Consider the following 20,344-nt stretch of genomic DNA (forward strand, 5'->3'; position numbering starts at 1 on the left):
GTCAAATCAGTTTAATTACCATTCAATTATTGCTTAATCACCGTTTGATTACCTTTTAATTCAATCATCGATTAACTATCATTTGATCATTAATAAAACCCTTTTAGTTAACCCCACAACGATGACTTCTCTTGATAATTCATCTGCGACACCGCTGCACGTGCAAGTTTAAACAGAATCGTTAATTAGGGGCGGAGGTATCTGTTATTAGAGCAAGTGGATGGGGGAAGGCTTTGTTTTCTCTATCTCCTTGTACATAGCCCCGTTTCATTGCCGTGGGCGGGGTGAAGCCGCGGGAGACAATTGTCACTGTTCTGGACACGGTTCCTTCCGCTTCCCCACCTCCCTGGAGGGCAGACAACGTTCTCTGACTACGCGCGGAGTCTCTATCTATTCCTGTATGGTTCGAGGAGGGGGAGGTTGGTGACTCCGCAGGCGATGGCGGCGGTACCGTGAGCCACCTCGCGTGTGCCTCGTTCTCTCTTCCCCCTCCCTAGCCGCCTTCGCGTGGGAGCGCGCGGGCGTGCAGGCCTCAGCAGCAGCCAGGAGGAGGCGGAGCTGACGCGAGCGGACTGCCGGGTTCGGGTCTCTCCTTCTACCCTTCCTTAATTCTTTCTCTTTCTTGTGCCTTCCTTTCGTTCTTTACCTGCGCGTTGCGCGTCTCGTTCCGCGCTGCTGCCGCAGAAGGGAAGCGGTGGTGGCGCTGCCAGCTTCGTGCCCCACACCCTGTCGCCCTTCGCTCTCCCAGAAACAGTCCGGAGCCACCTGCAGCGCCTCCGACATCGGCCGTGGGATTTCTCGCTCCACCCCACCACCCCCCTTCCCAGGAGCAGGTACGCGGGCGCTGAGGGGGGGGTGGGGGGTGCGGTCTCAGTTTCTGAGAGCTGTTAGCGCGGTGGCGGTGTGCGTAGAGGAGCGTCGCGGGGGGCTCTTGGGCCTCCCCGCGGTGTTTCTGTTGCCTTCTGCGAGGCGAGGGGTGGCGGGGCGTGTGTCACCTCCCCTGGTAGTCTCCTTCCTCTCACTCTCTGATGCGGCGGGTGCTGCGGAGGGAGGCCGCAAGCCAGGCTGGCGCATCCTACTCCCCTTTAGTGGGGCAGACAAAGGGAGCTAGACGTTGAGGCTTCCTCGGCCCTCGCTGGGAGAGGAGGGGTGAGGGGAGCCGCGCAGCAGCCGGTGCCAAGCATGATTCAGGGGTTTGTGAGAGGCCCTGGCGCGGCATGCCCTGGACTCCCACATTTCCGGCTTGGCACCTCCTCCTTCTCCCCTCCTTCTCTCCCCCCTCCCCCTTAGCCCGGCAGCCTACGGGTCTTTTATGTTCCGGTGTCCGGGGAGGGGAGACGACTGAAACGAACCATGCTTTGAGCACTTGGCGTTGCCTTCCCTTTTGTCTGACTCATTGAGCTGGATTTAATTGTCATTGGGAAATTCATGGGTTTGATCTGTGTTCTTCGCATTTACTTCTTTTTGCTTCACCTAGAAAACTGTTAGAGAGGTGTATACCTGAAATATCATAGAATTGTCTAGGTTGGAAGGGACCTTTAAGATCAAGTCCAACCATCAACCTAACACTACCAAAACCACCACTAAACCATGTCCCTAAGCACCACATCTACCCATCTTTTAAATACCTCCAGGGATGGTGATTCTACCACTTCACTGAGCAGCCTGTTCCAATGTTTGACAACCCTTTCAGTGAAGAAATTTTTCCTAAGATCTATCTTAAACCTCCCCTGGCACATCTTGAGGCCGTTTCCTCTTGTCTTATCACTTGTTACTTGGGAGAAGAGACCACCCCCCACCTCTCTACAACCTCCTTTCAGGTAGTTGTAGAGAGTGATAAAGTCTCCCCTCAGGCTCTTTTTTTCTTCAGGCTAAACAACCCCAGTTCCCTCAGCTGCTCCTCATGAGACTTGTTCTCTAGACCCCTCACCAGCTTCGTTGCCCTTCTCTGGACATGCTCCACAATCTCAGTGTCTTTCTTGTAGTGAGGGGCCCAAAACTGGACACAGTATTCGAGGTGCGGCCTCACCAGTGCCGAGTACAGGGGGACAATTACTTCCCTAGTCACATTCACCACGCTATTCCTGATACAAGCCAGGATGCTGTTGGCCTTCTTGGGCACGCTGCTGGCTTGTATTCAGCCAGCTGTCGACCAGCAACCCCAGATCCTTTTCCACCAGGCAGCTCTCCAGCCACTCTTCCCCAAGCCTGTAGTGTTGCATGGGGTTGTTGTGACCCAAGTGCAGGACCCGGCACTTGGCCTTGTTTAATCTCATGCCTTTGGCCCATCGATCCAGCCTGTCCAGATCCCTCTGTAGAGCCTTCCTACGCTCGAGCAGTTGACACTCCTGCCCAACTTGGTGTCATCTGCAAACTTACTGAGAGTGTGCTCAATCCCCTTGTCCAGATCATTGATAAGGATATAAACAGAACTGGCCCCAATACTGAGCCCTGGGGAACACCACTTGTGACCAACTGCAAACTGGATTTAACTCCATTCACCATCATTCTTTGGGCCTGGCCTTCCATCCAATTTTTTTACCCAGCGAAGAGTATGCCCGTCCAAGCCATGAGCAGACAGTTTCTCCAAGAGAATGCTGTGGGAAATGGTGTCAAAGGCTTTACTAAAGTCCAGGTAGACAATATCCACAGCCTTTCCCTCATCTACTAAGTGGGTCGCCTTGTCATAGAAGGATATCAGGTTAGTCAAGCAGGACCTGCCTTTCATAAACCTATGCTGACTTGGCCTGATCACCCGGTTGTCCTGTATGTGCCGCGTAATGGCACTCAAGATGATCTGCTCCATAACCTTCCCTGGCACTAAGGTCAGAGTGACAGGCCTGTAGTTACCCAAATCCCCCTTCCAGCCCTTTTTGTGGATGGGCATCACATTTTCTATCTTCCAGTCAACTGGGACCTCCCTGGTTACCAGGACTGCTGGTAAATGGTGGAAAGTGGCTTGGTGAGCACTTCCGCCAACTCCTTCAGTACCCTTGGGTGGATCCCATCTGTCCCCTTGTGGTTTGTTTGGGTTTTGGATTTTTGTGGTCCATTTTCTAGCTGAGAATATTCAGATAAATAAGTATTTATTTAACCAGCCAGTTTATCCCCATGTCTGACTCAATTCCAAGGTTTTAGTATTGATTTAAAGTTAGTTTGTATTTGTATTCCCTTTATTATATTAAATTAAGTGTTAGGATAACTTTAAGTGCATTTATTATGCGCTTCACACAGTGCATAAGTGTTAGGATTCAGCTGTAGTTTATTGGAAGCGCACTCGGTGTGCAAGAAAGCTTAGTTATATTGATCATTCAAATAATCTAAATATTTGCCCTTATTAAACTTTGCTATGCCTCAGCTTAGCTGTAATTTGGAACTAAAAAGACGTCTTAGTTATGAGACAACTTTAATAATAATAATAAAGTATTTACATTCACTTTTTAGTTTAGCTGGGTAAATTTGCAAGTAACTGTGAAGGTCAGTGACGTAAACTACTGTGAGTTAACACGCTGAATAAGATAGCTCATTTTTATGTTGGGAGGTTAGGGTTAACAGGGACATCTCTGAGGGTTGACTTTCTCCTTTTGGAGGCAGAAGAGATCTTTATATGTTTTTGCAAAGGTTTGGTTGTAACCACCCAACCAAAAGCTTGGCTAATGTATTTGTAAGGCTGTGAGAGAGTAATCATCTCTTAGGTCTCTGATCATAGCCAGTTGTTTTCTGCTCTTGCTGTGAAATAAGAGATGAAAATGTCTGTTTGAGATGCCTACCTCATGATGCTGCATTTTCTTGATTGAAGTATCTGCGCTTCCTTTTCCTCTAGAAAAGAAGCTGTAGTCATGTTAATCGAATTTAATGTTTTCCTCTTACAATTGGGGTATGCTCGGCTGCTTCAGTTCTGTGGGTTGTTGGAGTTGGCAGCCTTCAGAGATATAAACAGAAGCTGATTTCAGAGGCCCCTGTTGACAAGGTTTTGTGTCTGAGACTTTAGCTTAGCCTGTCACACTGCAGCCTTTTGACAGGCAGAAGCTAATGTGCTCATCCATGTGACCCAAGTTTCTGAGAAAAGTTCAGGTGAGCAGATATGTGATGGTATTAGGTAGTTTTCCAGTGGAATAGAACTGAATTTGTAAGGCCTTAGCTAGTTACTGATCTTGGTAGAAAAGCTTGTAGGGAAGAGCTGGAGAAGTCTGTAATCTGTCTCTTCCGAAAACTTCACTTTCACTGTTGGTTCAAAAGATTAAATGACATATTTTAGTGTCCTGGTTTGTAGATTAAGTTTTGGAAGTGTATTATAGCCTAGTCAGGTGATACCTGGACCGTAAAAAGTGTGAAAAAGCACAATTTCTTAAGCATTGGATAACAACTTGATCTTTCAATTAGGGGCATGTATTTCAAGTAGTGAAAGACTGTGCTGACAAAGGAGCCACGAAGACTCTTGTTTGTAATATGTTAATACCAGCATTAATACCTAAAGCTAAGCTTAGTAAGTGGTGAAACATGCTAATTTGAAATCGGAGCAAATCAATTTAAATTGATGGTGGTAGTGTATGTGGTAGCACTTTGATCGTACCTGCATAATAAGGGGCTGAAATACAGTCTTTATTTGTATTATAATAACATAGAGCTACAATAAAGATTAGAATGTGTTTCGTTTTTATTAGGTCCTAGATTTTCTGTTGTGTCCGTTGACTGGTGTATGGCTGTAAAACTGCAATTTGTTGAGAGGCATATCAGAATAAGCGTGAGTTTGCTTTGTACTATTGAAACAAAGGTATAAATCGAAGTCCCATGAACACCAGCAGGCAAGCAGATTAATTTTACTCTTTTCTCCTGCTATTGATTTACTTTGATCCCAGAAGTTTAGATTAACTAGACAAATGCTGCTGTCAATTACAGTTGTCATACTGTTGAGATACATGGTTACGGCTTGTAGTTTGGGGTGGTTTTTTTTAAGTTTTAAAAATGATTTCTTTATACACTAGAGTTAATTAGCATTTGGTATGCTTGAGTTCTCATGAGCATCAGCAGACAAATATCCCTTATTGTGGCTGCCCTTAAAGGCAGGCAATAATCTAGCCTTTTCACTAAAACGTCTCCAAGTGCCATAGGCAGTACTTCCACTAAATCTAAATTTTTGGAGGACAAGCGCGATATTCTTGTGTCCTCAATTTGTAGTAGATCGCTTGATATTCCGGTTTTATTGCCATTGAGAACTAAGGATTTGGTTACTATATCAGTTTTTCTACTAGCCTTGTTTTGCAGAGATTAACTACTGGTGAAGGTGAAGTATTTTTGTTCTTAACTTTTGCAGTTGATGTCAGAGATGAGGGTTAGCGTTATCTACCTTTGGGAGGTGCAGGAGTTTGCCTGTATCTTTAAGACAAAAGATTTAACTGGCTTTTTTGAAATGCATAGGCTGTGTAAATGAATGTATTCAACAGTCTAAAATTGTTTTATTTTTCTTGGAGGAGTAAGGTCTGGTCTAAGCTTATTTCAGAAATGCTTTTTGATCATCTGTTTTGAGGGCTTGTTGTATGCATGTTGTTGCCAGTTAATATTCAGTATTGGGCTTCGTATGCAATTTAAGCAGAGTTAAAGGTCTTGTTATGGAAACTTCTCCTAAAGATACAATATACAGTTTTAAAACGACTGTTGCCCATACTTCAGTGATATTATTTTTTTTGTTCTGTTTACCAAATGTGTTGTGAAAGTAGGAACTGCTAATAATAGGATTAGCATCAAAATGACACAAGATCAACATTACTGAAAAAGTGGGGTGGTTCTTTTGGAGTCTGCAAAGATAAGCTATGCTAATTACCAGAATTGTTTAGTAGACCCAAACTTGGTCTTGCTTATTCTACCTATCTAGCTGTGTGGGGGTTGTTTTCTACCCTGTAAGTGCTCAGAGGTTGGTAATAAAGTTTTTGTTGGCTGTGGAATTCAATTTGGTCATAACACACAGCTCATTGTCTGACAAGTATATTACTTCTCAGTATTACTATGTGTATTGGGTTTGCGTGGCAAGGTTGGGGGAGGGGGCAGGGCAGGGCTGCAGGGGTAGCTTCTGTGAGAAGCTGCTAGAAGCTTCCCCTATGTCCAATAGAGCCAATACCAGCCGGCTCCAAGACAGACCTGCCACTGGTCAAGGCTGAGCCAATCAGCACTGGTGGTAGCGCCTCTGCGATAGATAACGTATTTAAGAAGGGGGAAAAAAAACCCTGCGCAACAGAAATTGGGAGAGAGGAGTGAGAATATGTGAGAGAAGCAACTCTGCAGACACCAAGGTCAGTGAAGAAGGAGGGGGAGGAAGTGCTCCAGGCACCAGAGCAGAGATTCCCCTGCAACCCATGGTGAAGCCTGTGGGTGAGGCAGGCTGTCCCTCTGCAGCCCGTGGAGGTTAACAGTGGAGCAGACATCTGTGTGCAGCCCATGGAGGACCCTATGCTGGAGCAGGTGGATGTGCCTGAAGGAGGCTGGGACCCTGCAGAGACTCTGGACTGGAACAAGCTCCTGGCGGGATCTGTGGAGAGAGGATCCCACGCAGGAACAGGTTTGCTGGCAGGACTTGTGGATGATCCTTGCTGAAGCAATCTGTTCCTGAAGGACTGTACTCCATGGAAAGGACCCATGCTGGAGCAGTTAGTGGAGGATTGCCTCCTGTGGGTGGGACCCCATGCTGGAGCAGGGGAAGAGAGTGAGGAGGAAGGAGGGGCAGAGATCATGTGTGATGAACTGACTGCAACCTCTGTTCCCTGCCCTGCTCAGGGAAGGGGGGGAGGTAGAGAAATTAGGAGTGAAGTTGAGCCCAGGAATAATGGAGGGATGGGGGAAAGGTGTTTTAAGATTTGTTTTTGTTTCTCGTCATCCTACTCTGATTTTATTTGCAATAAATTAAATTAATTTCCCTGAGTCAAGTCTGTTTTGTCTGTGATGGTAATTGGTGAGTGCTTTCTTCCTGTCCTTATCTTGACCCATGAGCCTTTTGTTGTACTTTTCTCTCCATGTCCAGTTGAGGAGGGGGAATAATAGAGTGGCTTGGTGGGCACCTGGCATCCAGTCGAGGTCAACCCACTACACTATGATAACGCTTTTTACCTCTCTTAGAGGTTAATAACGATGTTACTTATCAATACAATTGAAGTATTGAATTATATATTAACATCCATATAGCCATCTTTAAAAATGCTGATATCACTTTTTGTGGGCAAGGTAAGCAGACCTACTTTAATTCTATAACCCTGTAATCAGTTTTGGTGAAATGTCAGTTCCTAATGCAGTTCTTGGCTTTATTTACAGCATTGAAATGGCTCAAGAGACAAACCAGACCCCAGGGCCCATGCTGTGTAGTACAGGATGTGGATTTTATGGAAATCCTAGGACAAACGGGATGTGTTCTGTTTGCTACAAAGAGCATCTTCAGCGACAGCAGAATAGTGGTAGAATCAGCCCAATGGGTAAAGGTTTGAGGTTTTTGTGTGTGTGTCTTGAAAATGTAATGTATTGGTGATGAGAGGAAATGCAGAATGCATTTCAGGAGTTCTTCCAATAGCTACGTACTAAAACTATGTATATCAAAGGGAATAATACTTCACAGTAAAAATAAAAATGCATTTTTGTGTAATACATTCTCACCCACTTGGTGTTGAGCCTTAATTTCCTTTTCTGCTTACCCTCTGCTGTGTGTTCTTATACAATCCCTGTATTTTGGTCATTAACAATATAATCTGTCTTTAATTAAGAAGATGCAGTTGAATGAGTAATGATTGGAAATGGTTCATAACTGTATGCAAAACTACTTGACTAACTTGTATTCTATACTTTGCTTATAATTAACTTCTTAAATTTCTGTTATATAGGGCCAGCTAGTGGTTCAAACAGTCCTACCTCAGACTCTGCATCTGTACAGAGAGCAGACACCAGCTTAAACAACTGTGAAGGTACTGCTAGTAGCACATCTGAAAAATCCAGGTAAGATTACAGACTCATTTAGGTTGGAAAAGACCTTTAAGATCATTGAGTCCAACTGTAAACCTAACACTAAGTCTGCCATCCATAAGCATCACGTCTACACAGTCTTTTAAATGCCTCCAGGGATGGTGATTCTACCACTTCCCTGGGCAGCCTGTTCCAATGTTTGATAACTTTCAGTGGAGAAATTTTTCCTAATATCCAATCTAAACCTCCCCTGGTGCAACTTGATGCCATTTCCTCTTGTCCTATCACTTCTTACTTGGGAGAAGAGACCAACACCCACCTTGTTACAACCTCCTTTCAGGTAGTTATAGAAAGCAATAAAAGCCTCCCTTTCTCAAGACTAAACAACCCCATATCCCTCAGCTTCTCCTCATAAGACTTGTTCTCCAGACCCTTCACCAGATGAAAGTATTATTTTTTGAGGTTTGAAAGAACTGTGAGTGTATAGCAAGTTAAAGTAACATTGCAGTAACTTTGCCCTATTACAGTGAGCTTCTGCAGAGGAAAAAGGGACAGTGCACCTAACAGTGCTTTATGACTCTTTATAAATGAGAACTAATTATAGTGTTTGGTGTTTGACTGCTGCATTTACAAGGACGTTTCTGGTTTATCTGAGGAAATATTTGCTACAGATTGCCTAGTTTCTTCTAGGAAAGAGATAGAAGTACAGGTCAGGAACGTGTATCAATAATAACTGATCAGGTAATCTGTTGATGGATTTTGACAGTTTAAGCTCTTATTATGAACTCAAAACTAATGTAACTACCCATTTCACTGTACATAAACAGAAATGTGCCTGTTGCCGCTTTGCCTGTAATGCAGCAAATGACAGAAATGAGCATTTCGAGAGAGGAAAAAGTATCACTGAAAACAGAGACTGAGCCAGGTAAGTTTGCAGAGTAGCACTGGGTAAAACTGACTTAACAGAAGCTGACTATTTATTTACTTTCTCTTAAGTAGGCATATCCCTTTGTGGTGATGGTCTTGAGTAATTATGGATGCTTCTTGAGTATTAGTACCCTCAGAATCAAGGAAAATTACTAGTGTCGGAATATAATTTTCAGACATATGTTCAATTTTAGTAGATTATTTGACACTTGAGGAGCATTTTGGCTATCAAACCTTAATTTTTAAAAGTAAGACACTTAAATTGTATTTGGGCGCAAGATATTCAATTTTGAAGTCAGTGTTGATTTCTGTATAAAATCTAGCAGTACGGTTCCTGCTGACTTGTGGCAATCTAAATGGTTTGTTGCATTTGAAGAACAGAGTTCTTAATAAATTCTATTCTACAGAAGGATGAGAGTGGGGGAGAAGGGAATACTTGATTTAAGGTACTAGCAAAGATTGCTAAAGGCTTTTGGACTAATTGAGTAATCAGTAGATATAACCAAAATATTGTTCTGTGGATATAGAATACTTATGGTATTAATTGCTTAGTGAGAATGTTCAATTTAAAAGTTCAGGAAGGTTGTAACTGTAGTAGTTAATCTTCGAAGTGTAAAGTATTTCTTGGTGGGGAGGTACTGCTTCCCTACCTACTAGTGAGTGACTGAATTCATGTTTTATTGTACAGCAGTTTATTCAAATGGGTATCTTAATGTACTTGTTTGATATCTATAGGTATTGACACTTGTTAATTTTAAGTTCTGAAACAGTCTTAAAACATTAAAAGCTGATGTTTAATAGGAAAATCTGTTCGCTACAGCTGAAGATGAAATGTCTCTTTTTTTGTTGTTGTTTTGAAAATCTGAGTTGAAAATTCCAGAAGGTACCACTCAGTGCTATATAGATGCATCTTTGTCAATAAGACTGCTGTTACAGTTGATAGTTAATAGCTCAGTGTTTGTATACAGGTTTTTACTATTTTAATTAAGTCATGTTAAGTTAAAATTGTGACATGAGCTAAATTACAATTGCTTTTACTATATTCCTTTTTGGCTATGTACAGACTGAGGATATTTTAACATGTTTCAGCTTCTTGTAACTTATGTTATCTGAAGAGGTTTATTGTATGTAACTTAGAAATTTATACTTTGTTACAATATTTATAAACCCATATTTTCTTGTTATGAATTTCTACCTGAAAAAGTGACAGGCAGGAAAGAAATACATAAAGTGGTAGCAGTGGTCAAGTAATAGCTGAATTTTGACTTATTAAAACTGCCAATAGGGATTTGTCACTTTGCCAACTGTAAAAGGCAATCTTCTGTTTCTGTTGACTCAATATCCGTTTTCTCATAACAAGGCAACTAAATGGTACTGTCGCACAGCACTCTTTATTGATTAGAATAGGGGAAGAAATCCCTAAAAGCAGCTCAATATAATAATCTTGCAGCTTGAAACTCAGTTTAAACCAGTCAAAGTTCTGTTAAAGCTTGTGTAGAGATCACTGGGAAAAACTACCATCAAATTTAAATGTTTGGAAAAAACTTCTACAACAAAATTGTCTTCCTTAATACATATCCATAAATTCTTGAAACAGTCTTCAGCTGCTCTAAAAGTAGAAGTTGATCAAGTTGGGGGCAAATTTTAGATAGCACAGAATAGTGTCATTAAACATGTCCTTATATACTATTGTTAGATTACAAAGGATTTATCAGAAATTTAAGCTATACCAAATGCTTGCTGTATTCACTAGTACATTGTACTGTAAGTGTCTTGCAGCCAAGAAAAGCTGGCCTCAACTTTTTATAAATCCCTATTGTGTTTGGGCTAGTTCCGTGTTTGGTTGTGTTTTTGTTTTTTTTTTTCCCCCTTTCTCTTTTCCAGCAGCATCTAATATGCATTGGTCTCTCTTGAGGAGGAGCTGAAACAATAGTAGAGTAGATAATTCATGTCACCTCATAACAAAGTTAATACTTTCTATGAGATGTAATTCTTTAAGATAATGCCTGTCATGATGCTGCTAATGAAAAGACTGTTTACTTTCATCTCTAGTCTCACCCTGGCAATTGAATTTCATAACTGTCTATCAGATGGTAAGTCAGGAACAAACAATGTAGTCTTCAAGCAAAGTAGGTCTCTCTCCTTTTTTTTTCTAAATAATTAGTTCTGGACAATTGTCTTTAAGTCTGTGGACTAAAAGTATACTTTCTTGCTGTTGGGATTTAAGCATCTGATTCTAGAAGGTTCTGAAGTTGACAAAAATGAAGCTTAACAGGCTTGTCTCTTCTTTTGTTTTTCCCAGGTTGAGGTTGTAACCTGGATTCTCATTCAGAACAAATCAGGTCTGAAGGCAATTAATTGTATCTTAGCATTTGAAGGAAGAAAGGCATGACAGATATAACTGGCCTAGTTGGTTGTAATTTAGATGTCTAACATGGTATATTTTGTTGTAACTTGTAGTTTCTTAGTTCAACTTTCTTGCTCGTTGTAGTTTTGCAATTGAATTGTGGCATGTGTTCAGTCCAGTTGCTTATCTAATGAACTGTTCACAAGTCAGTGAAATATAGAGACCTTTATATCAAAACTCCAATCCATAATTGGGCATTAGTTATATCATGCATTTTATAGGCTTTTGATATGCTTCCATACTTTTTAATTAAGGATTGAATTCCAGTCCAGTCTTGACCAAAGTCAGAATATACCTGAAGCATTCTAGAGATATTGTTCATATTTGTGGGTTTTTCCATGCTAACTTACAGGAATTAAATGCAAAAAAAATCCTTATCTAACTCCTTTGCTTTCCTTGTGTTGATAATTACATCAGAGAAATACCATTACCAAGTTGGTGAGGTTTTTAAGTGGCAATAAAAGATCCATACAAGAGAGCTGACTTACATATTGAGCACTAAACCCAAACTGTTCTGAAAACAAGTATATTTAAATAATCATATTGTATCAAGTCATAGCATATTTCTAGCATTTTTTGGCTTTTGTTGGTCACTACCTTTCTGAATGAGTCTCATGTCAGGTCTGTCAGTGTTTCCAGACTTAATTAGTATCAGCGTGCATATCAAAAACTTTATTTTTCCTAACCCAGTAATAGTTTTGGTTTAGGGAGCAGTGTGGTGAGTTATCACTCTGAAGCCACAGCTGTGGAATAGTGCTGCCTGTAAAGAAAGTGAACTGGAATTTGAAATGCATATGGTCTTGTGTAAAATCAGTGTTAAAAAATCTTCCCCAAATATTGTTAACTTGCAGTCTTATTCAATCCACGTTGTAGGTTACCCTTTCCATTCCTGAAAATTGACATTTAATGAAATTCACGAGATGATGGTTAGCTCACTTGTCTTTTGGCTCTGTACCAAGCCAATATGATGAGTTATTTTGATGTTAAATGTCACAGCTGTCCTACATGCAGGTTGAGACCCTCTTATGGGTTGCCCTCACTTTATGTTATATCATAGCTACTGGTTTTATCTATATACAGATGATATTCTGAGTAAGATGCTGAATAGACAGCTATCTTATGAGATATTAAAGGTTCAAGATGATAAATAGATTATATTGCTTGGTTCTTGTTTTAATAACTGATTCTTATTTGTTTTCAAACGTGGCTATAGTAATTAACTGTGGGTGTTATTTGTAGACAGTTCCTTTGTGGCTGTCAATAAAATCATCAGATATATCAACTTTTTCTTGTGTTCAAAATTATCTTCCCATTTCCCATGTCTGTTGTAGCTTGAGTAGATGTCCCCAATTGAAACAATTCTGAAATGGAACTAATAATATCTTTTAAGTCTTGAAGCTGTCTACCTTGAAAAATAAGACTGAGGGCCCAACTGCTGGTCCTGTGCTTGTTGCCAATAGGATACTCTTGTATCTTTTTTGAGATGTGCAACAGATATCAAGTCTTGTTGGTAACCAAAACAAGCCGTGTTTCAGTGTGATACTTAAACAGGGGTATCTGTTATATTGATGTAAGAGTAAAGATACTCAGCGTGCCTGTTAGAGTTGGGCATGTGGGAGATTAGTTACGTGCTGCAGAATAGTTTTATCCCAGTTCTGTGGCATCAAATTAAAAATGCAGTTTATTCTTTAGTCTTTTATCATGGGCACCTAGATCAGCATAGCAATTGCAGTCTCTGAAGACTAAAATGTTTATTCTCAAGCTTGATAAAGCATAATAAATACTGTCCATCTTATTTTCAATGACTCAAACTTTATATACAAGTCAGTTGTGTTAATGTGCAGCATAAGGATTATGTAATCTGTAGTATAGTTTTCAGTTCTGGTACTGCACTTCTGCAGTACGTCTTTCTGATGACTTTAGGGTTCTCTTTATCTATTACCTTTATTCCTTCTTTTGTTTTAATTTTCCCAGTTCTTCCATGGTGGGAGTTGGGGATTACTTTCATGTAAAAGTAGTTAGAATGCTTAAAACTATTTTTTTTTTTTATGCCCTCAAGCATTTCACTCCTCACTGGTATGCTTACTGCTTCCTAGTACTGTGGAAGTCAATGCAGTTTGTTAAACTGCTAGGGTTCTATTTTGGATAATTTGCTTGAGTATAGAGGAAGCCTTCTAAAAATCTCCTTGGTATTACTTTGGTAGCCCTTTCTGGTTGCTTTAAATGTGGGGAGGTATAGTGGGTTGACTGTGGCTGACTGCCAGATGCCCATCCAGCTGTTCTCTCATTCCTCAGCAGGACAGGGGAAGAAAATAAAATGGAAAAGCTTGTGGGTCGAGATAAGGGCAGTGAGATTGCTGATCAATTACAGTCACAGGCAAAACAGACTCAAGTGGAGGAAAATTAATTTAATTTATTGCCAATTGAAAAAAAAATAGAGTAGGATGGTAAGAAATTAAGACAAAACTAAAAATGCCTTCCCTTACCGCCTTCTTCCCAGGCTCAACTTTACTCCTTTATTCCAGACTCTTCTACTTCCTCCCTCTATTCTGAGTGACACAGGGGGAATGGAGGGTTGCAGTCAGTTCATAACAGTTCCTCTCTGCTGTTCCTTCCTCCTTGCACCTTTTCCCTGCTCCAGCATGGGTCCCTCCCACAGGATACAGTCCTTAATGAACTGTTCCAGCTGTATTGGTTTATGTAAGGAAAACCACTGTGAGTTCTGAAAGTCTAGTTATTACAGTGGTTATTACTTTTTTGGAAGAAGTCTCACAGAGTCACTGTGGCTTTAATACTTTAGGTTCAGAGTAGCATTGTTCTTTCTGTTTGTAAGACCTTTCTGTGTATAGGTTGAACAGCTGTCGTGCTGTGGCTTGTGGCTTAAGTCCAGTCATCAGTGACCTTCCTGTTCCCCCTCTGTCTGCTTTAAAGATGCATCTTATTTTCAGACTGAGTGAAGTAAATTTTTCCAAATTTACAATGCAACACAGGAGGAAGTAAGTTTGTAGTAGTTGGTAACATTGTCCCTTAGATGGATTTGTTTTTAATCTTTGTATTGTGACACAGAATGATCTACTAGGCTGTCTCTGCCTTGATGGCTCAGTGAGCTCAGATTGGGTTACTGCTGCACATGCACTGCTTCTTGTGAGGTTCATCCTCCGTTGGTTCGTGTGGTTCCTGATATAGTACTTCCTATAACATGCAACTCAAATCACAGGTTACAACAGTTTAAAGTTATATCTGTTACAATCTCTACCCTTGGTCTCTTTGGACCAGGCCATAGGGTTTAACGTTGCAATGAACTCCTCCCCTTGCCCCTGCTCTGACTTGGATTTATCCACAGACTGCAGTCACTTAGGGGTGTACCTGCTCCAAGTGGAGCCTTATCTATGAGCCACAGTCTCTTCAGGGGTATACCTGCTGCAGCATGGCCTTACCCATAGCCACAGTCCCTTCAGGAGTGTACCTGCTGTGTTGTGGACTTATCCATAGCCACAGATGCTTCAAGGTGTACCTTCTCCAGTGTGGGCTTATCTTTGGGCCTCAATATCTTCAGGAGTATACCTGCTGTGGCGCAGACATATCCATGGCCACAGATGCTTCCAGAGTATCATGCTCCCATGTGGACTCATCCACAGGTCACAGTCCCTTTGACTTGACTTCACATGGAGTTCCAGCCTGTCCAGTACAGCAGCAATGCCCTGGCCATCTGCCAGCCCATGTGCATCACCATTGCTGTTATCAAAATGTTCCCAGGCACAGCAGAGTAAGATGATAACTTACTTAACTTAAGCAAGCAGCAAAAGCAAAACACAGCCACTAATGAGCACTAGACTCTTATATACAGTAAGGCAAGCAAGCCTCATGGCAAGCACAGGAGCCTGACGATTAATAGCTAAACAGCAATAACAACTATAAATTTGATCTAGCATTTTCCAATCAAACCTGTCATTATCTCAACCCATCAAGCCCCACGTTGGGCACCAAAAAGGCCTGTTGTGGTTTAATCCTGGTAGGCAGCTAAGCAGCATGCAGCTGCTCGCTCGCTCCCCCAGAATGAGATGGGGAGAGAATTGGAATGTTCCCTTTTTTCCATCTGCCATGGTTTACAACTAGCATTTCATCTTAAACAAACTGGAAAAATAAAAAAATCTAAAAGGAGCTTGATCATGCTTCTTGGTTTGGGAGTTTAGTCAATTTCTTTGCCATAGCTAATGCCTGTCAGCTAAGGTGTGTGGTATCCAACAGGCTTACACTGTGGTGTTGCTGTTTTTTAACGTGATTTTTTTTTTTTTGCTCACAGGCTCTCAACTAGATTATCTGATACTGAACACTGCTTTCCTTGGGGTTTAAAGAGAAGTTTAAAGAATTATATCTGTTAATCTGGAAAATATTAATTGTCGAGACAAAGGAATTGTTTTCTTTAATTAAAAAAAAAGCAGCTGCAGAAACTACTTTGAAAAGCATTAATAGCAGTAATGATTGTAGTGCCGTACCTTTGCTTTTTATCGATAGCATGCTTAAATATGGAAAAAATAGTATATATCCAAGACTGGATGGTATTGTTATCCTCAAACTTGCCAAAACAGTGTTGATGCTTAACTCTTCACATTTTCTAGAAAAATCTATAGAATATGTCAAAAATAAAGTTAGTAAAGAGTTTGAGTTGCTCCTTAGGACTGTTACAGTTATAATATTGTATAAGAAAATACTGTTTCCCTGTATAAACCTTTTTGCGTACGAGCACTGAAAGTTCCTTGTTATCTCTGAAAGTTGATCACTTCTGAATCTTGTTTGCAATCTGGAATATGAACTACTGACTGGAGGCTCTCTTTGTTAACTTCTACAGTGAAATGTGAAATGGGGCTTGGATCTGTGAGGTTTTGTGTTAGTAGTAATAGGCATATGAACATGGACGCTCAGGACATGGACGGGGTTGAGTACCACTCAGTGACTTCTTTTGCCTCGGTCTTCACTGGCAAGAGCTCTTTCCACACCACCCGAGTCACAGAAGGCAAAGCCAGGGTCTATTAGAATGAAGAACCACCCACTATCTATAGGAGAAGATCAGGTTTGAGAACATCTAAGGAACGTGAAGGTACACAAGTCCATGGGACCTTATGAAATCCATCCACGGGTCCTGAGGGAGCTGGCGGATGAAGTTGCTAAGCCGCTTCCCATTATATTTGAGAAGTCGTGGCAGTCTGGTGAAGTTCCCGCTGACTGGAAGAAGGGGAAACATAACCCCCATTTTCAAAAAGGGGGAAAAAGGAAGACCCGGGGAACTACAGGCCGGTCAGTCTCACCTCTGTGCCCGGCAAGATCATGGAGCAGATCCTCCTGGAATCTCTGCTAAGGCACATGGAAAATAAGGAGGTGATTGGTGACAGCCAACATGGCTTCACCAAGGGCAAGTCGTGCCTGACAAATTTGGTGGCCTTCTATGACGGGGTTACAGCATTGGTGGATAAGGGGAGAGCAACCGACGTCATCTACCTGGACTTGTGCAAAGCGTTTGACACTGTCCCGCATGACATCCTGGTATCTAAATTGGAGAGTCATGGATTAGACCACTCGGTGGATAAGGAACTGGCTGGATGGCCGCACTCAAAGGGTTGTTGTCAACAGCTCGATGTCCAAGTGGCAACCAGTGATGAGTAGTGTTCCTCGTGGGATTGGTACTGGGACTGGTGCTGTTTAACATCTTTGTCGGCGACATGGACAGCGGGAATGACTGCACCCTCAGCAAGTTTGCCGATGACACCAAGCTGTGTGTCGCGCTCGACAACGCTGGAAGGAGGGGATGCTATCCAGAGGGACCTTGAGAGGAGGGCCTGTGCGAACCTCATGAAGTTCAACCAGGCCAAGTGCAAGGTCCTGCACCTGGGTCGTGGCAAACCTAAGCACAAATACAGACTGGGCGGAGAATGGCTTGAGAGCAGCCCTGAGGAGAAGGACTTGGGGGTGCTGGTGGATGAGAAGCTCAACATGAGCAGGCAATGCGCGCTTGTAGCCCAGAAAGCCAACCGCATTCTGGGACGCATCAAAAGAAGCGTGGCCAGCAGTTCGAGGGAGGTGATTCTACCCCTCTACTCCGCTCTCGTGAGACCCCACCTGGAGCACTGTGTCCAGCTCTAGCATCCCCAGGGTAAGAAGGACCTGGACCTGTTGGAAGGAGACCAGAGGAGGGCCGTGAAAATGCTCAGAGGGCTGGAGCACCTCTCCTATGAAGACAAACTGAGAGAGTTGGGGTTGTTCAGCCTGGAGAAGAGAAGGCTCCGGGGAGACCTTATAGTGGCCTTCCAGGGCCTACAGGAAGGATGGGGAGGGACTCTTTATAAGGGAGTGGAGTGACAGGACGAGGGGTAATGGTTTTACACTGAAAGAGGGGAGATTTAGATCAGATATTAGGAAGAAATTCTTTACTGTGAGGGGGGTGAAGCAGTGGAACAGGTTGCCCAGGGAAGTTGTGGATGCCCCTTCCCTGGAAGTGTTCAAGGCCAGGCTGGATGGGGCTTTGAGCAACCTGGTCTAGTGGGAGGTGTCCCTGCCCATGGCAGGGGGGTTGAAACTAGATGATCTTTAAGGTCCCTTCTAACTCTAACCATGCTATGATCATACAACTGAGTGTTCAGGAAAACTGAACAGGAACAGACTCCTTGGGTTGTACATGTTAAAGTGTGTATACAAACGCACCTCCCTTGTCTTTCCTCTGCACTAATTTGAGTATAAAAAGGATTTCAAAAACAACTGATTAAAAAATTAATTTTTCAAATAAAACTTAACAGATCCACAGAAGTTCACAGAAGGACCCATTTTTATCCTACAGAGAACTTGAGTAAAATGTGACAAATTTGACCAGAAGTGTTCATGACAAAGGCAATTGAAAAATAAGTCATTTTGACTCTACCTGCTTGATTGTTAAGGTTGAATATAGTACAAGGATACAGATATCCAATGTAAATATGTACTTTTTTTTTCTTTAAATTACTGAAAAAGTGTCTGAAACAAGGGCTCTTTTGAGCTGTGTGGTTTGTAGTAGTATGCTTGGTATATCACAGAATCAGCGGTTTGAAGCTCAAGAATGTTAGCTGTTCTGGTTGACTGAGGTTTTAGATCATCTGACTTGACAGGTATAGTGTCAGAGTAACTTGGTACTATGACAAAAAAGCATTACTCTAAATGTCATTTGTTTCTAAGATATGTTCCTGTTGACTGTTTTCCACGAGTATCTCCTCTATTCAACAACTTTAACTGTGACAATATTGTTATTGTTTTGGATTAATTTAAACTAAATCATATGACTCTTAATGTTGTGTATACATGGAACTTCTGGAGTGCTTTCCAAGCCTTTACACTTATATAGGTGTATACAGGTGATAACGCTAGGTATCCTGTATTTTCTAGATGATTTAACAGTGGGGAAAACTTGATTGTTTTCTGTAGAGATAAAAGGGAAGTTAATAGAATACCTATTCTACTTAGTACTTCAGACAATAAACTTCAGGGTCTTCGTAGAGGGTAATTAACTGTTAATAAACGTGAGCATGCTACTGAGTAGCTAGTGAAATCAAGAAAAGGAAGAAATTAACCTTTATTTCTTTTGCTTGCTTTAACAGTTGTTACTCAACCAAGCCCATCGGTATCTCAACCTAGTACTTCACAGAGTGAAGAGAAAGCTTCTGAACTGCCTAAACCAAAGAAGAACAGATGTTTCATGTGCAGAAAGAAGGTTGGCCTTACGGGTATGAGAGCACTTGGTCAATATTGAACAGATCTATATGATTAGTTGCCTCTTACTAGATTAAATTTGTCGAAATATCTGTAGCCATTAAACTTGCTTGCTGTTTCAAAATCCGTAACGTTAGATCCCTTAACAGGTTAGATCCCTTAATAGAGATGATATTTGGAAATATTCATTTCACTTACTCTGTTTATTGAAGTAGATGCACATACCCCCTTTATATTGACTAAGCCCTTAATTTATAGCTTGTTTAAGTCTGAAGCTTCCTAGTGATGTTGCTTTTCCATTTCTTTGTACAGGATTTGATTGCCGATGTGGAAACTTATTTTGTGGACTTCACCGTTATTCTGACAAGCATAACTGCCCATATGATTACAAAGCAGAAGCTGCAGCAAAAATCAGGAAAGAGAATCCAGTTGTGGTGGCTGAAAAAATCCAGAGAATATAGCCTACTTGTGAAAATACTGACTTTTATTTGTTTTATTTTAATATACCCTAGGAAAGCATTAAAGAGCAGATGCATGGCCGTCTTCCTTTGTTCTCTAAAGTTTTAATTTTAGCCTTGTCTGTCTTAATGATATTTCAGAATGTTTGGGTGTTTGTTACAGGCAGAATTGGATAGATACAGCCCTTGAAAATGTATATGCTCTCCTCAGAACATGACTGGATGATCAGAACCTGTACGAGAATACACATGCTCTAGTTCACATGTGCCAAACAGATGTATACTATCTGCACGTTTGCAGCAGATCTGCCTTTTGAGATGTTCAAGGTGTATAGCCCTAGACAAAGACGATATGCCTGTTTGGGAGAAGGATATGTCAGAAAGATTGGTGGTCTACTTATCTCATTTAAAATCTTGTTCTACTTTAAATTTCTGCACTCCATTGTTTTCCAGCAGAATTTAAGCCAAGTGGAGGGCTTTACCTTCTGGTAAGATGAGTGTTAGTGACATATTTAATACAAAGTCATTTAATGATTGCAGTGGAAAATGGAAAAAATCAGGTATGTATGAGAAGAAAACTATTTGGGAACAGATTACATTAACTTTAGAATCATGAAAAGAGTTTCCTAAAAGAAATGTCCTGTTAGAAACTTAAGAACTGGCCTGCAACAGTTGTCTGCTTTTCCTTGCATAGCTAAAAATGTTGTGTAGCACAATATTGTGCTAAGATTGGCTTACAAAAGCCATATGTGTGTAGTAGTAGTGTGTAGGTAGTCCTTATAAAGAGATTTGCTGTTATGCGTTTCTCGATGTCTCGAAGACATTAAAAGATAAAAAAAATTGAGAGACGGGTTGGCTCAGACATCTGACAGGAGAGCGTTCC

General features: G+C 41.5%; 1 protein-coding gene across 3 annotated transcripts; it reads left to right on the forward strand.

Moving 5' to 3' along the window:
* The first annotated feature begins 286 nt into the window (after nucleotides 1-286).
* On the forward strand, nucleotides 287-19,546 carry LOC141735502 (AN1-type zinc finger protein 5-like). 3 transcript variants are annotated; one of them, XM_074568391.1, is made up of 6 exons: nucleotides 287-833; nucleotides 7,300-7,457; nucleotides 7,860-7,971; nucleotides 8,766-8,863; nucleotides 18,892-19,017; nucleotides 19,316-19,546. In XM_074568391.1, the coding sequence occupies exons 2-6, from the start codon at nucleotides 7,307-7,309 to the stop codon at nucleotides 19,462-19,464; spliced, it is 636 nt and encodes a 211-aa protein (XP_074424492.1). In that variant the 5' UTR covers nucleotides 287-833; nucleotides 7,300-7,306; the 3' UTR covers nucleotides 19,465-19,546. The 3 variants fall into 3 exon arrangements, with proteins under 3 accessions (XP_074424492.1, XP_074424491.1, XP_074424490.1); XM_074568390.1 differs by having other exon boundaries at nucleotides 545-833; nucleotides 7,300-7,463; XM_074568389.1 differs by lacking the exon at nucleotides 287-833 and having other exon boundaries at nucleotides 7,247-7,457.
* Nucleotides 19,547-20,344: the final 798 nt, after the last annotated feature.

Source organism: Larus michahellis, chromosome W (assembly GCF_964199755.1).
Source record: "Larus michahellis chromosome W, bLarMic1.1, whole genome shotgun sequence".
In the NCBI taxonomy this organism is placed as follows: domain Eukaryota; kingdom Metazoa; phylum Chordata; class Aves; order Charadriiformes; family Laridae; genus Larus; species Larus michahellis.

What these genes read in the sequence shown, in the direction of transcription:
- LOC141735502 (XM_074568389.1), top strand. Translation starts at nt 7,262, where the DNA reads ATGTCAGTTCCTAATGCAGTTCTTGGCTTTATTTACAGCATTGAAATG. An exon ending in TGGTAGAATCAGCCCAATGG is followed by an intron (nt 7,458 to 7,859) that starts GTAAAGGTTTGA and finishes TCTGTTATATAG; the next exon opens with GGCCAGCTAGTGGTTCAAAC. An exon ending in AAAGAAGGTTGGCCTTACGG is followed by an intron (nt 19,018 to 19,315) that starts GTATGAGAGCAC and finishes TTCTTTGTACAG; the next exon opens with GATTTGATTGCCGATGTGGA.